The 14292-nt window shown below is 37.5% G+C and overlaps 1 protein-coding gene across 3 annotated transcripts in view; it reads left to right on the forward strand.

The window, feature by feature from the left end:
- Nucleotides 1-14292, forward strand: part of BRF1 (BRF1 RNA polymerase III transcription initiation factor subunit) — a 177656-nt gene that overhangs the window by 61269 nt on the left and 102095 nt on the right. For 2 of the 3 annotated variants that reach the window (XM_043981929.1, XM_043981930.1), the window contains exon 5: nucleotides 12818-12890. The exons of the other annotated variant lie outside the window; for it this stretch is intronic. In XM_043981929.1, coding sequence (XP_043837864.1) covers nucleotides 12818-12890 — 73 coding nt within the window. The remainder of the gene's footprint in view (nucleotides 1-12817; nucleotides 12891-14292) is intronic. 3 annotated transcript variants of the gene reach the window in all.

The raw sequence follows: 14292 nt of genomic DNA on the forward strand, positions 1-14292 counted from the left end.
TGAACTGGTCAAAGGAGGGAAGAATAATATACACATAAATATTAATACATTTCACTTAACAAGAAAATAGAAGGGGAAAGGGAGATGGGGAAGTTAGAGGGAAGTGTATATGAAGGGAGGAGTTAATCCTAAGTAAAACAAACTCTTAACTAAGGATGTATAAAAATATTTATAATTCTTTTTAAAGTGGCAAAGAATGAGAATCTGCAGGGGGTGCTTGTAAATTGGAGAATGCCTGAACAAGTTATAGTATATAATTGTAAGGGAATACTATTAAATGATGAAGGGGATAGTTTCAGAGAGGAAGACCTATAAGAACTGATGCAGAATGAAGGAAAAAGAAGCAGAACAATTTATACAACGAGAACAACATGTTAAAGACAAACAGCTCTGAAAGAATTAGGTACTCTGGTGAAGCCAGGAAGTTTCCTGAGCTCTTCCAAATTTCCCTCAGAAACGATGTTAAATTAAGCCTCTCAACAGATTCTGGAGTTTCAAAACCTACAAAAAGACAGAGTGAAACAATCTGGCTTAAGATAACCTAAAAGATCTTCAGGAAAGGTCTGTGTCACTTCGAATAAAGGGGAACACAGTTCAGTGTAGAGGGTGTCTGGGCAAGCCAGCAAAAGGCTCTTAGCCACAGCACAGATGAGGACCTGCAGTCCTAGCTCAGCAAGCCAGTAACACAGCAGGCCAGTTGTAAGACCCCCAGCCCCAACATAGAAGGCAATCTGCTAGCTGGGGTATTTGCTCCCAACAAGGCCCAATAGGCTGATCCACTCCAGTGCAGTGAGCAAGCTGCAAGAGGATAAGGCCTCAGAGCAGAAAGCTAGTGACTGGGCCCTAGACCCCCAGCAAAAGAAGCTTGGTACAGTGCAAACTGTACCCTAGGTGCAGAACTTAGCTTTAAAAGGCACAAAAGAGGCTAAAATATGAATAAGAAACAGAAAAAAATCCCTCATCATAGAAAATTGCTATGGCTACAGTGAGAATCAAAACAAACTCAGGGGCAGCTAGGTGGCACAGTGGATAGAGCACCAGCCCTGGAGTCAGGAGTACCTGAGTTCAAATCCAGCCTCAGACACTTAACACTTACTAGCTGTGTGACCCTGGGCAAGTCACTTAACCCCAGTTGCCTCACCAAAACAAAACAAAACTCAGAGGACAATGTCAAAATGCCTACATGTGAAGCCTTAAAGGGAAGAAGAATTGGTCTCAAGACCAAAAAGCCCTCTTGGAAGAGCTCAAAAAGGATTTTATAAACCAAATAAGAGAGGTAGAAGAAAAATGGGGAAAAGAAATGAGTTATGCAAAAGAAAGTCAGTAGCTTGGAAAAAAAATAGTGCCTTAAAAATACAATTGGATAAGTGCAAAAGGAGGTGCAAAAGCTGACTGGGGAAAATAATTCCTTAAGAATCATAATTGTGCAGATGGAAGCTATGACTCAATGAGACTGAAAGAAGTAAAGCAGGATCAAAATATAAAAGTAGAAGAAAATGTAAAATAGCTCTTCAGAAAAACAACACACCTGTAAAATAGATCCAGGAGGAACAATCTAAGAATAATTGGACTACCTCAGGACCACGATCAAAAAAAGAACTTAGACAGCATTTCATGACATTATCAAGGAGAATTGCCCCAATGTCTTAGAACCAGCAGAAAAGTCATTGAAAGAATACACTGATCACTTCCTGAAAGAGACCCCAAAAGGAAAACTCTGAGGAATTTTGTAGCCAAATTTAAGAATTATCATGTAAAAGAGAAAATATAGCAAGCAGCCAGAAAGAAACAATTTAAATATCAAAGAGCAACAATCAGGATTACACAGGACCGGGAAGCTTCAACATTAAAAGGCTTGGAATATGATATTCCAGAGGGCAAATGTGGCGATTAAAAATTTATGAGGTTGCTCTATATACTGTCCTAAGTTTTAGGGAAAATTAGCTGAGGTTCTAATATATTTGTTACTTAGAAATTAGAGACCACTGCACCAGTTTAGGGGCATTAAGCATTTATTAAAGCATATTAAATATTAGTTAAGATAGAGAGCACATGGCCCAGAAAGATCAGAAGCCCTACATACCTAGGATAGAGGGGGGAAAGAGAGAGCAAGCAGAGTGGGAGAGGGAAGAGCATGCCAAGAGAGCAAGAGACCCCTCTCCAGGGTTTTTAACCTGTCTCAGGTAGAAGTGGGTCACTCTACCTTGATCCAAGCTAATTGGCTGGTAACATTCAAGTCCATTGATTGACCTGACTTGAAGGTGGTCTTAAGTTAGTTAACTTCCTTTAGTTAGTTAGGAAGGTTGATCCACATTACCTTTGAAATTCTCCTGACTCTGGACTGGCCCTGCAAAACCAGCCAGAGTTCCTGTGTGTGGGTGGGGGGGTCTCTGAGTCCCCAAAACACCCTATTAGTAATAATTTTCTCACACAAAGGAACTTGGATTGTAACCAGGAGTGTGCTACCCAGAAAAATTAAGCATAATTTTTTAAGGGAAAAGATGGGCATTCAACAAAATAGGAGACTTTGAAACTTTCGTAATGAAAAGCCCAGAACTGAACAGAAAATTCAGTCTACAAATAGAAGATTCAAGAGAAGCATAAAAAGGTAAAATGGGGTGGGGGGGTGGGGTTAAATGTTTACATCCCTGCACGGGAAGAAGATACTTGTAATCCTTGAAAACTATCTTTATTGGGACAGATAGGAATAGTATACATAGGCAGAGGGTGATTCTGATATGGTCATATTAAAGGAAAACTTAAGGAGTGACAAACATCTTACACCAGACACCAAAGTAAAGTCAAAATGGGTACATAATCTAGGCATAAAGGGTGGTACCATAGGTAAATTAGAAAAGGAAAGAGTAATTTGCTTGTCAGATCTATGGAGAGGGGAAGAATTTATGACCAAAGATGATATAGAGAACATTATGAAATGCAAAATGGATCATTTTGATTACATTAAAAAGGGTTTTGCACAAACAAAATCAATGCTAACAATATTTGAAGGAAAGCAGAAAGCTGGGAAACTATTTTTACAGCCATTGTTTCTGATAAAGGCCTCATTTCTAAAATACATAGAAAACTGAATTAAATATATATAAGAATACAAATTATTACCCAATTGAGAAATGGTCAAAAAATATGAACACAATTTTCAGAAGAAATCAAAGCTATAGTCATAGGAAAAAATGTTCTCAATCACTACTGATTAGAAAAATGCAAATTAAAAGTACTCTGAGGTACCACCTCAGTACTATCAGATTGGCTAATAAGACAAAAAAGGAAAATGATAAGTGTTGGAGGAAATGTGGGAAAAACTGCATTGTTGGTGGAGTCGTGAACTGATCCAACCATACTGGAAAGAAATTTGGAACCATGACCCAAAGGCTATAAAACTGCATACCCTTTCACCCAGTAATACCACTAAGGTCTACATCCAAAGAGATCGTAAAAAAGGGGTAAAGGACCCACATGTTCAAAAATATTTATCGCTGCTCTTTGTGGTGGCAAAGAATTGGAAATAGAGGGGATGTCCATCAATTGTGGAATGGCTAAACAAGTTGTGGTATATGAATGTAATGGAATACTATTGTGCTGTAAGAAATGATAAGCAGGTGTATTTCAGAAAAACCTGAAAAGACTTACACGAATTGATAATAAGTGAAATGAGTAAAAACCAAGAGGACATTGTACACAGTATAAACAACATTGCATGACAGTCAACTGTGATAAACTTAGCTCTTCCAATGCCAAAAGGCTCATGATGGAAAATCCAGGAAAAGAACTATAGAGTCTGAATGCAGATTGAGGCATTATTTTCACTTTTGTTGTTGCTTTTTTGTTGTTGTTATTTCTTCTTTCTTGCATGTTTTTTCCCTATTGTTCTGATTCTTCTCTCACAACATGACTAATATGGAAATATGTTTAACGTGATTGTAAGTGTACCTATATCAGATTGCTTGCTGGCTTCGGGACAGAAGGGAAGGGAAGGTGAGAGAAAAATTTGGAACTCAAAATCTTATAAAAGTGAATACTGAAAATTATTTTTACTTGTAGTTGGGGAAAAAAAATCAAGGTCTGGGGGGCAAAAAAGAATGAATTAGGTACTTTGTTCACTGCAATTACCAATGATAGTTCTAGAGGGTTAATGATGAAACAGGCTATACCTCTCCTGATAGATAAAGGACTCAGTGCAGAATGAGATATATTTTTGGATGTGGCCAGCCATATATTTTTGCTAGATTTAAAAACAAACAAATAAACTATATATTTCTTAAACAGTTTCTTTTTCTTTCATTTTCATTGCGGGGAGCTGCATTTGGGATGAGAGTGAGAGACATGGATTTTTGCCAGTTGTAAAAAAATATATAATTTTAAAAATGATATCATTGGTAACTCCAGAGCAGTTTCAGTTGAATGCTGAAGTCAGAAGCCAGATTTCAATATGTTTATTAACAATTTGTAGGCAAGTGGAGGCACCAAGAATTGATGGGCTTTTTTGAAGGAGTTTAGTTGAAAAGGGGAATCATATAGGGTTATAATTGGCTGTTAAGGTCAGATCAAGTTAAAGTTTTGTTGTTGTTGTTGTTGTTGTTTTTTAAGGTGAGGGAGATTTAAATGTGTTTGTAGACAGCTGGGAAGGAGGGAGTAGATAATTAGAGAATGAAAATTAGAGCTGGGGAAAGGGATGATAATGGGGACTATCTTCTGGATAATTTGGGGGGGATTAAGAGTCCTTGTATAGAGGTCATGATACAATGTGAGATGAGAAAGGAGCTATAATTAGTCAATTTTGGGGGGCAGAGGTGGAGGGCGGCATTAAGTATGATGCAAGGTCCTCAACTAGCATGAGTTTTTAGAAGAAATAATATTGATACATCTTCAAGGTTTTATGCATAAGTGTCACAAAGAATTTTCTTTAATATTGATATCCAAGCCATTTCTAGTTTGGAGAGAAATGTCTCTCCCCAAATTAAATTAACATCGTTTCCCCATGCCTTCTCTTTTGACCAAATCTTGACAAAAAACCAAAAACCAAACCAACAAACAAAAAACCCCATAATATGTAAAAATTCAGTTTGAGGTTAAAGTTCCAGAAAAGTTAAGTAACAAAGGAATCATCTTATTCATTCCTGGGCCATTTCCCTCCAGGACTAAATGGAGCTCTTTCTGATTAGTATCTTAATCCTTTTTCTATGAGGAAGGATAAGCCTTAGGACCAGTTGCTTCAGGGTATGGACTAAGAGGAGGGAGCCCTTTAGTGTATTGAGGGCTAAATCTGGAGGTTATACTTTCCTCTGAATTTTAGATATTTTTACTACCCTTAAGGCATTTCTCTAAGAAATATCTTTTTTTGTCCTCATTTCACCTTCAGACAGGGAAGTGTGGAAAAGGAGTTTTTAGACTAGAGAAATATTATGTCTTGATGTTAGAGAATCTAAAAATGGAGATTTTTAATATATTTAAAGAAATTTGGAAAACTGGCTGTAGTATGTGGGAGACTGTGTTGCTTACAGAAGAGTAAGATGCCTTGATTTTGTGATGGCCCAGTTGAGATTCAGTACCATGTTGTTGTTTGTCCTTCATTCTCAAAGAGGACCATAATATTGGGGAAGTAATATCGTGACTTGGAGTGAATTGGATTTAATTAAGGCAGGGCTGTTACAAAGTCACCAGCCTCACTTTTTCTTCCCCAACCATTGGTGTCTGAGAAGATATAGTCCATTAGGACTGGAGATGGCCCTGGATGCAGAGGGAAACTGTGACCTTTTTAAGCCAAGGTCTTTCCCAGGTCTCAGTCTGCCCGAGGCAACGCCATTTGGTGATTAAAGCTAGGTAAAAAATGAGGCAAAGGTACCATAAGTTTGTAGAGAATCTAGTTCTCACAGTTCTATACTTCCTTTAGCTCAGTTCAGCAGGACTTGAATAGGAATGAGGGAGGTAGATGGTATCTGTAATCTGGGTTTGAGGTCTATCAGAGTATGATGGTCTACCTGACATGGTTATAAGGGATTGAAGAACAGAGTAGAGAGGATAACTTTGTTGTTCAGTTGTTTTCAGTTGTGTGACTCTTCATGATCCCATTTGAGGTTTTCTTGGCAAAGATATTGGAGTAGTTTGCTGTTTCCTTCTCCATCTCATTTTACAGTTGCGGAAACTAAGGCAAACAGACTTAAGTCACTTGTCCAGGGTAGTAAGTGTCTGAGCTAGTAAGCTACTGAGTGTCTGAGGCCAAATTTTAATTCAGGAAAATGAGTCTTCCTGATTGTAGGCCTGGCACTCTATCCACTGTGCCACCTAGCTGCCCAGAGAGGATGAATTGATTTGCTTAGGGGTCAAGATTGAGAAGGGAGGAGAATTTAGGGTGAGGGATGGAGGGATGAGAGGTGAAAGTGAACACAAAGCAGGGCTCAGGGTTGTAAAGTGTAAAGATGGAGTTATAAAAATTTATTACCAAATAAAGGAATTTTGGAGGTCATTAACAAGGAAGCATAATATTTGTGGCTGATAGCAAGATCAAGGATGTACATAGCTCTTTTTACATAGCTGAGGTGAGGTAAAGGAATAGGGTTAAAGTAGATAAAGAGATAGACTGTAAACTTGGTATTGAACTCATTGAGAAAGAAGGGGGAATGTTGGTTGGTAGATAGTAGCCACCAGCCTCTGGATTGTTTTTAAATTTGGATAGCTTAAAGGAGTAAATGTTACTGAGTGAAACACTGGAAGTGGCAGTGATGAACAGTAGCTTTCAGGCTTGCAAGGTGATTTCATATATTACCAATTTTGATTCTCAAAATAACCCTGTGAGTTAGGTATGACTATATTATTCCCATTAAATAGATGAGGAGACTGAACTAGAGAGTCAGGGTTTAGTCTTTATCTTCACAATTCCAAATCCAACAAGGTATGCATGTACCACATTGCCCCTAAAAATTATTCAATGATTCAGAAAGCAAAGGAATTAGGTAACAAAGTCAAGTCAACAAGCGATTTGTTTTGTTTTGTTTTGGTGAGGCAATTGAGGTTAAGTGACTTGCCCAGGGTCACACAGCTAGTAAGTGTTAAGTGTCTGAGGCCCGATTTGAACTCAGGTCCTCCTGAATCCAGGACCAGTGCTCTATCCACTGCGCCACCTAAGCTGCCCCAACAAGCATTTGTTTAATATTCCTACCATGTGCCAGGTACCATGCTAAGCAGGGGGTATACAAAACAGGGGTAAAAACCTAAACAACACCACTAAAACCCCTACTTTTAAGAAACTTAAAGTCTAATGGGGAAGGTAAGATGCCAACAACTATGTACAAACAAGATAAAGTCAGGAGAAAATTGGAAATAACTTTGAGAGATGATACTATCATTAAAGGAGCATAGGAAAGTCTTCTTGTGGTAGGTAGGATTTTGGTTGGCACTAAAAGAAAGTCAGAGAAGCTAGGAGAAGAAGATGAGGTGGGAGAGAATTCCAGGCATGGGGGTGGAGGGGATAGCCACCCAGCAGGAGAGCAATGGGATATTTGAAGAGGGACAGGGTTTTAAGACTTGGATGGGGTGGCTCCCTGGGACAGGGAGAGGATACTTTGGGGAGGGAAAATTTTGAAGATATAAAAAAGAAAAGACAAATTTTTTTAAGACAATTATGAGCAGGATAGTGAATTTATTAGACAGGTATAAAAGGATCCTGTTGCTGCAGTTAGGATATAGTTGAGATTATGTAATAAATTTGTTGTGAACCCAGTGAGCATGGTTTCATTTTCTCCAGTTTCATTCAGCAGCGTGTGAGAGAGAAATAGCACTCATGGGTGACACTCTTAGAATTCAGGATAATGGGATATTAAAATATATAAATAGAAGTTGATTTGCAGAGGGAGGGCACTAGAAGAGGGAATAAAGACAGCCTTAATCTGAGGAGGCAGTAAATGATGAAAAAAGCTAAGGATTCTAAGAGATAGAAGTGAGGAGTGAAAGCATGGAGGATAGCCTTTATAATAGTCTAGAGATAGGAGATGAAATGCTAACTTAGAGAAATAGCAACTAGGACATTTTGTCTGGAATGTGGGATATGAAGGAGAAAAGTAAGATGGAGTCAGACTCAAAAGGATTTTAAATGTAGAGCTGAGGAGTTGCTCTTTCTACCATCTAGGAGCCTTGGATGCCTGATGGAGAGAGGACTTCTAGAACAGCAAATTGTCCGCAAGGCTGTGGTCTAAGGCCATTTTTACTGGATTCAAGCAAGGCCTATAAAGCCATAGGGCTCATACATCTCTTGGGAAAATTGGAGTCTATGTCTGGGATGAAACTGAATTCTATTTAGGCAAGAGATAAACCAATAAATACAAAATAAAAACCACTGCAGTGACGCATGGTGGCAAATCCAACAGAACCAAAGTGATCTAGAGAAAGGTTACTCAGACTCATAGAAACAGTAGTATGATTCAGGCCAAGTTCTGAAGCAGTTTTCCTTCTAAGACCATTGGATACAGGATCTGGGTGATGCTGTATCCATCCCTTAATGATCTGGAATTGAAAGCTAAGTAAGTAAAATTATTCATTTTCAAGGAATACATACTGGTTTTGAATGCCTTTTTTCTAAACTAGATATATTTTAAGATATATATATATATATATATATATATATAGGTGTTTTTAAAAATAAAATTTTGTTGATATCTTTGGTTTTTACATTACATTCTCAGAGAGATATTCCTCATAATAGCATATGAAAGAAATTTTCACAAAACTAAAAAAAAATACTGAAGCATTCACTTTCAGTTGTTTTGTTTTTGTATTTTTCCATTTACATGTTGTTTGTGTGTCTTGCCTTCATAGTTCTGCTTATTTCACTTTGCATCAGTTTGTCATTCCATACTTCTCTGTATTCATCACTATATTGTAGTGGTGGTGGTTAATAAAAGACTTGGCAAAAGGCAAGACTTTAGAAGTAATTGTTAGATAACCTTCTAATTCCTCCTCCATTCCAAAAAAATCTTTTTTAAAGTGCTGAGGACTTTTGAGGGTTAAGATGGTTGAAACAGATACTGAACTTCTTGAAAAAGGAAGAATGACTTTTGTATTCCCATTGCATAGCACAATGCCTGGCACAGTAAATGCTTGATAGATACTTGTTTGATTGATTACATCAGGAAAAGATGATATAGGCATATTGAGTGAACCTTAAAGGAGAGGGATTCCTGAGTGATAGTGACAGGAGATGGGTCTGGAAGAGGCCAATGAGGAATAAGAAGTATGTCTTTTCTTCCTCCTGATCTACAGTATTAGTAGCATGGGATTAAGTATACTTATTACTGGATGATGGTGACTAAGGATGTATTGTCTTCTAGAGGGGATAAGTTAATATGTGTGCAAAAGGATAGAAGGCATGAGAAAAGAAGATTTAGTTTAAGATGAAGGCATTTTTAGTATTAAGGGCTTGGGTAACCAGTAGGTAAGAATGGGAGCCCTTTTTTTGTAAATGGGTAATCTGGAGCTCATTACAGTGGTGCTGTAGAACATTGGATTTAAGATTAACCATCTTTTCAGAATGTAAAGGGGATTCCTGTTCAGGTGTAGATAAAAATCAGATGAGCTCAAATATAGAAATTCTTTGATTTTGTGATATATTGAAACTGTTTGAGTGGGTGTAGGCGAGAGGACATGTATGAAATATGATCCACTCTGGGCTTTATGAAGATAGACCTCATGGTTTGTGTCTAGGAAAGATAAGGATGGAGAAGTAAGAATACTAGTTTGAAGAAAGCTACTGCAAATAATCCAGGTGAAAAGTAATATAGTATGTGGTGAAGAACCAGTAGCATTGGGAAAAGAAACAAAAGAACAGATTTTTTTTTTTAGTTATTTCTCATTTATATAAGTGGACAGATTTCTGTAAATAGCTGGTGACATGTACATTAATACTTATTTATAATGTCATAATGTAACATGTACTTTTCTTTTTCCTTATATTCTTCAGGTATAATTTCCCTTTCAAGCAAGCTTTATTACTGAAGAGACTATGGTGTGATAGGAAGAGCTTTGTCCTTGGAGTCCACTAAAACCCTTAGTTCCAACCCTAATAGTTAGTAGCCAAATAACCCTGGTCAATTTACATGATTTTTCTGAGCTTTGTTTTCCTCATCTGTAAAAAGGAGATATATTTTTTCAAGCCAGCAATTCAAATGGAAATAAAAACATGGTACCTAAAAACGGAGATGCAAAGTTGAAAAACAATATACTCTTTTCCTTAAAGAACTTAGAATCAGTAAACATTAAGTTCCTATTCTGTGCTAAGCACTGGGGAAACAAAGAAAGACAGTCTTTGCTTTTAGGGAGCTCACAGTCTAATGGGGGAAACAACATGCAAACAACTATGTATAAACAAGCTATATACATATTAAATTGGAAATAACAGAGGGAAAGCACTGGAATTAAGAGTGATTGGGGAATGCTTCCTATAGAAGGTGGAAATTTAGTTGGAACCTGAAGAAAACCAGGCAGAGATGAGGATGGAGAGAATTCTATGATTGGGTAAAAGCCAGTGAAAATGTCCAGAATTAAGAGATGGAATGCGTTGTTTGAGGAATATCAAAGAGGATAGTGGTGGATGTGAAGGGCCTTGAATACCAAATAGAAGATTTTATATTTGATCCTAGAGGTAATATGGAGAAACTGGAGTTTATTCCGTAGAGAGTTCATTGCCAGATACTTGTGATAGCTGAATAAAGAATGGATTGTAATAGGGAAGAAATAAAGCCAGGGAGACCAACCAGCAGGCTATTGCAATAGTCCAGGGCCTGGACCAGAGTGGTTACAGTGTTAGAAGAGAAAAAAGGGAACACATGCAAACAATGTTACAAAAGATAAATAGACAGCTGTTGACAATGGATTGGATAAGAGGGGGTGAGAGAAAGGATTTGAAGATGACAACCAGGTTGTAAGCCTAGATGACTGGGACAATGGTGGTACCATCAACATTAACAAGAAGGTCTGGAAGAAAAGGTTTTGGGGAAAAGAAGGTGACTACTGGACCTCCAGGTAGAGATAACTGAAAGGCAGTTGGAAAAGAGAGACCAGAGGTCAGCAGAGAGGTTCAATGTGTGTAAGTAGTTTTGAGAATCATCAGCATAGAGCTGATAATTGCATCTATAGGAGCTAAAGATATCAAGTGAAGTAGTACAGGAGAAGAGAAGGTCCAGGACAGAGACCTATGGAATACCATAGTGGGTATCACCTGAATAAAGATCCAGCAATGGAAAATCAGAAGAAATGGTAGGAGAGAGAATAGATTGGAGGAGAATCAGGAGAAGGCAGTGTCCCAAAAATCTAAAAAGAGAGAATCAAATTGAAGAGGATGATCGCCAGGGTCAAAGGCTGCAAAAAGGTCGAGCAGGATGAGGATTAAGAAAAAGCTATTAGATTTGGAAATTAAAAGATCACTTAAAAATTCTTCTTAATTTTACTTTTTCCTATCAGGAAAAATTTACCCTCCTTTCCATTCCCCTGCCCCACAATTGAGAATGAGAGAAAAAAGAGAAATTTCCTGCATTGGCCATATAAAATGTGTGTGTGTGTGTGTGTGTGTGTGTGTGTGAACACAAATACATATAGACATATATCAATGTATATATCACTCTTTTTTATCCACATATATGTACATGAATGATTTCCTTGTTATTAGTTTCCTCATTTCCTGATTCTCTTCACTTCACTCTGCATAGGTTCATAAAAGTCTCCCCAGGTTTCTCTGAAACTTGATCAGTGAGATGGAGAAAATGACATTAGATTTGGCAATTAAGAGATTAGTAACTTTGGAGATAGTAGTTTTAGTTGAATGATGAGTTTTGAAATCTAACTGTATAGAGTTAAGAAGAGAGTGAGAGCCAAGGAAATGAAGGCACTTATAGTTAGCCTTCTCAAGGACTTTAGCCCAAAAAACACAGGTGAGATATGGGATGATAATTTGGATGCATGGATCAAGTGAGAGTTTTTCGATGGGGGAGATATGGACATGTTTGTAGGTAGTAGGGAAGGAACCAGTAAAAAGAGACTGAATATAACAGAGGGAGTCAGGGTGATAGAGAAGCAATCCATGGTATAGAATGGGACACTTGTGCACATAGAGGGGTTTGCCTTGGTAAGAAGGGCCACCTCTTCATCTGAGGCAGGCATGAAGAAAATAGTGGTAGAAGAAATCTTGGTGATGTGAGAAGCAAGGGAGAAGGAAGTCCTCAGCAAATGACTTAACTTTTGTCTGTAAAATACGAGATAAGGTTTTCATTCATATAGTGTAATAGAGATCTAACATGTACAAAAATAAATATCATACAAGATAAAGTAGACAAAAGCAAAGAAAAGAGCCTGGCAAATACTATAATAACATGTAAGGAAGGAAAGAACACTTTAAGCTCAGGGGATTAGGAATAACTTTCTGGAGGTGGAAACTATCATGTACCTTGAAGAAAGAAAAATTTCAGTAAGTGTAGAGATGCTGAGGGAATCCATTTCAAGTGTCTGCATGGGCATATGGAAGCAAGAGAAGTGCATGTTGGTAAAGGATAGCTAGTAGTCCAGTATAGTTGGAATATGAATGCATATGGGGATGAGAGTGAGATAAGGTTGGAAAAATTGGCTGGAACTGGTGAAAATCAAGAGAGGTTATATCAAAGTATTTTACAAGCTGTATATACACTATTTCAAATAAAACATTTTATTGTTGCTATCACAGAGTTATAGTCATACAACTTCTGTTTGTTTTATAGTGGAATATCTTTTAAAATATTAACATTAAAAATATAAACTCCAAGTTTTGGGTTTGTTTTAATAGGTGAATGTTTATGTGCTGGGGAAAACATTTCTTCTTTTGGCCAGAGAACTCTGCATCAATGCTCCAGCAATAGGTATGTTTTTGTTGTCTGAGTATTCGGACAGTGCTTATTTTCTGAAAGAGTATTGGGTTTTTTGAAGCCAGAGAATAAAGTGCCATGGTCTTTAAAGAAATAGAAGGGGTAGGAAAAGAGCACTTGAAAATCCAGAGATTTCCCAGGTAAGGAAATTTTGCAAAACCATTAAAAAAGCTTATCATAATTAAGACCTACTTTGGGTACAGAAATTTGAGTATTGTTTCAGGCTATTAGCTTAGATGTGGGTTTTGGGAGATGGTCATTCTCTTTGAAGGCAATAGGCAATATGTGGGGAAGATACATATCTTGTGCTGCATAAAATTTTCTGTGTTTACTCTATTGAATAGAAGTGGAGTCCTTTCCTAGCAAAACCCAACTCATTTTTTCAGATGCATATTGCTACTAGCATTTTAATCATTCATTCTCTTGGAACCTCATATTTTTGTGTGTGCTTCTTCTAGAATCTTTTTATGTCAAAGAAAGTCTATTATATCACTTAGCCTTTGGAAGAGAAACTGGAAGTAGCTTTAACTGTCTATGCTCTTTAATTTTTCTGCTAACATTATCTCTGAAATAATTGTTCATAAATTACATGCAATGCTTAGGCCTCTATTGGGTAAACCATAGATCAGGCACTCAGAGTTTATTAACACCAATTTAATGTTGTATTCAGAGCTATCATTTTACCTAGATAAGGAGTCTTATGTCACAGGCATAAGAACTCTCTTTAGAAGACTGTTTATGATTAGTTGTCTAATAGTGCAAAACAAGCAAATAAATTTACTTACATTATGATTTTCAGTCCTGACCTATGTAGAAAGATGAAATTTCCTGATCTACATAGATTTTAAACTACAAGGCATCTTGGAAATCATCTAACATTTTGACCCAGAGGGATGAAGTCACTTATAAAGTTACATAGACAGAGCTGGCATTTGAACCCAAGTTCTCAAATTCAAAATCTAGTATTTTCCCTGTACCATAGTGCTTTCTACCTGCTCAATAACTTCTGATAGTAATTTGCAACCTTTTCTGAAATGGTATGTGTAAAGAGTAGTAGGATTAGGGCAGCTAGGTGGTGCAGTAAATAAGCACTGGCCCTGGATTCAGGAGGACCTGAGTTCACATCCGACCTTGGACACTTGACACTTATTAGCTGTGTGACCCTGGGCAAGTCACTTGACCCTCACTGCTCCGCAAAAAAAAAAAAATAATAATAATAATAAGAGTAGTAAGACTGAGACATGACTGGGGGGGAGGGGAAGGGAGGGGAGGGGGTGGGAAAGAATAGTAAGCAGAAGACAGCTGAGGGCAGAAAAGCTGTTAGTTTTATTGGAAGTGGCTGTGGCATGGGTACATTCAAGGAACTGAGACATTAGTGGTCAAATTGTGTGAGCTC

This window comes from Dromiciops gliroides, chromosome 2, assembly GCF_019393635.1.
Source record: "Dromiciops gliroides isolate mDroGli1 chromosome 2, mDroGli1.pri, whole genome shotgun sequence".
Lineage (NCBI taxonomy): Eukaryota > Metazoa > Chordata > Mammalia > Microbiotheria > Microbiotheriidae > Dromiciops > Dromiciops gliroides.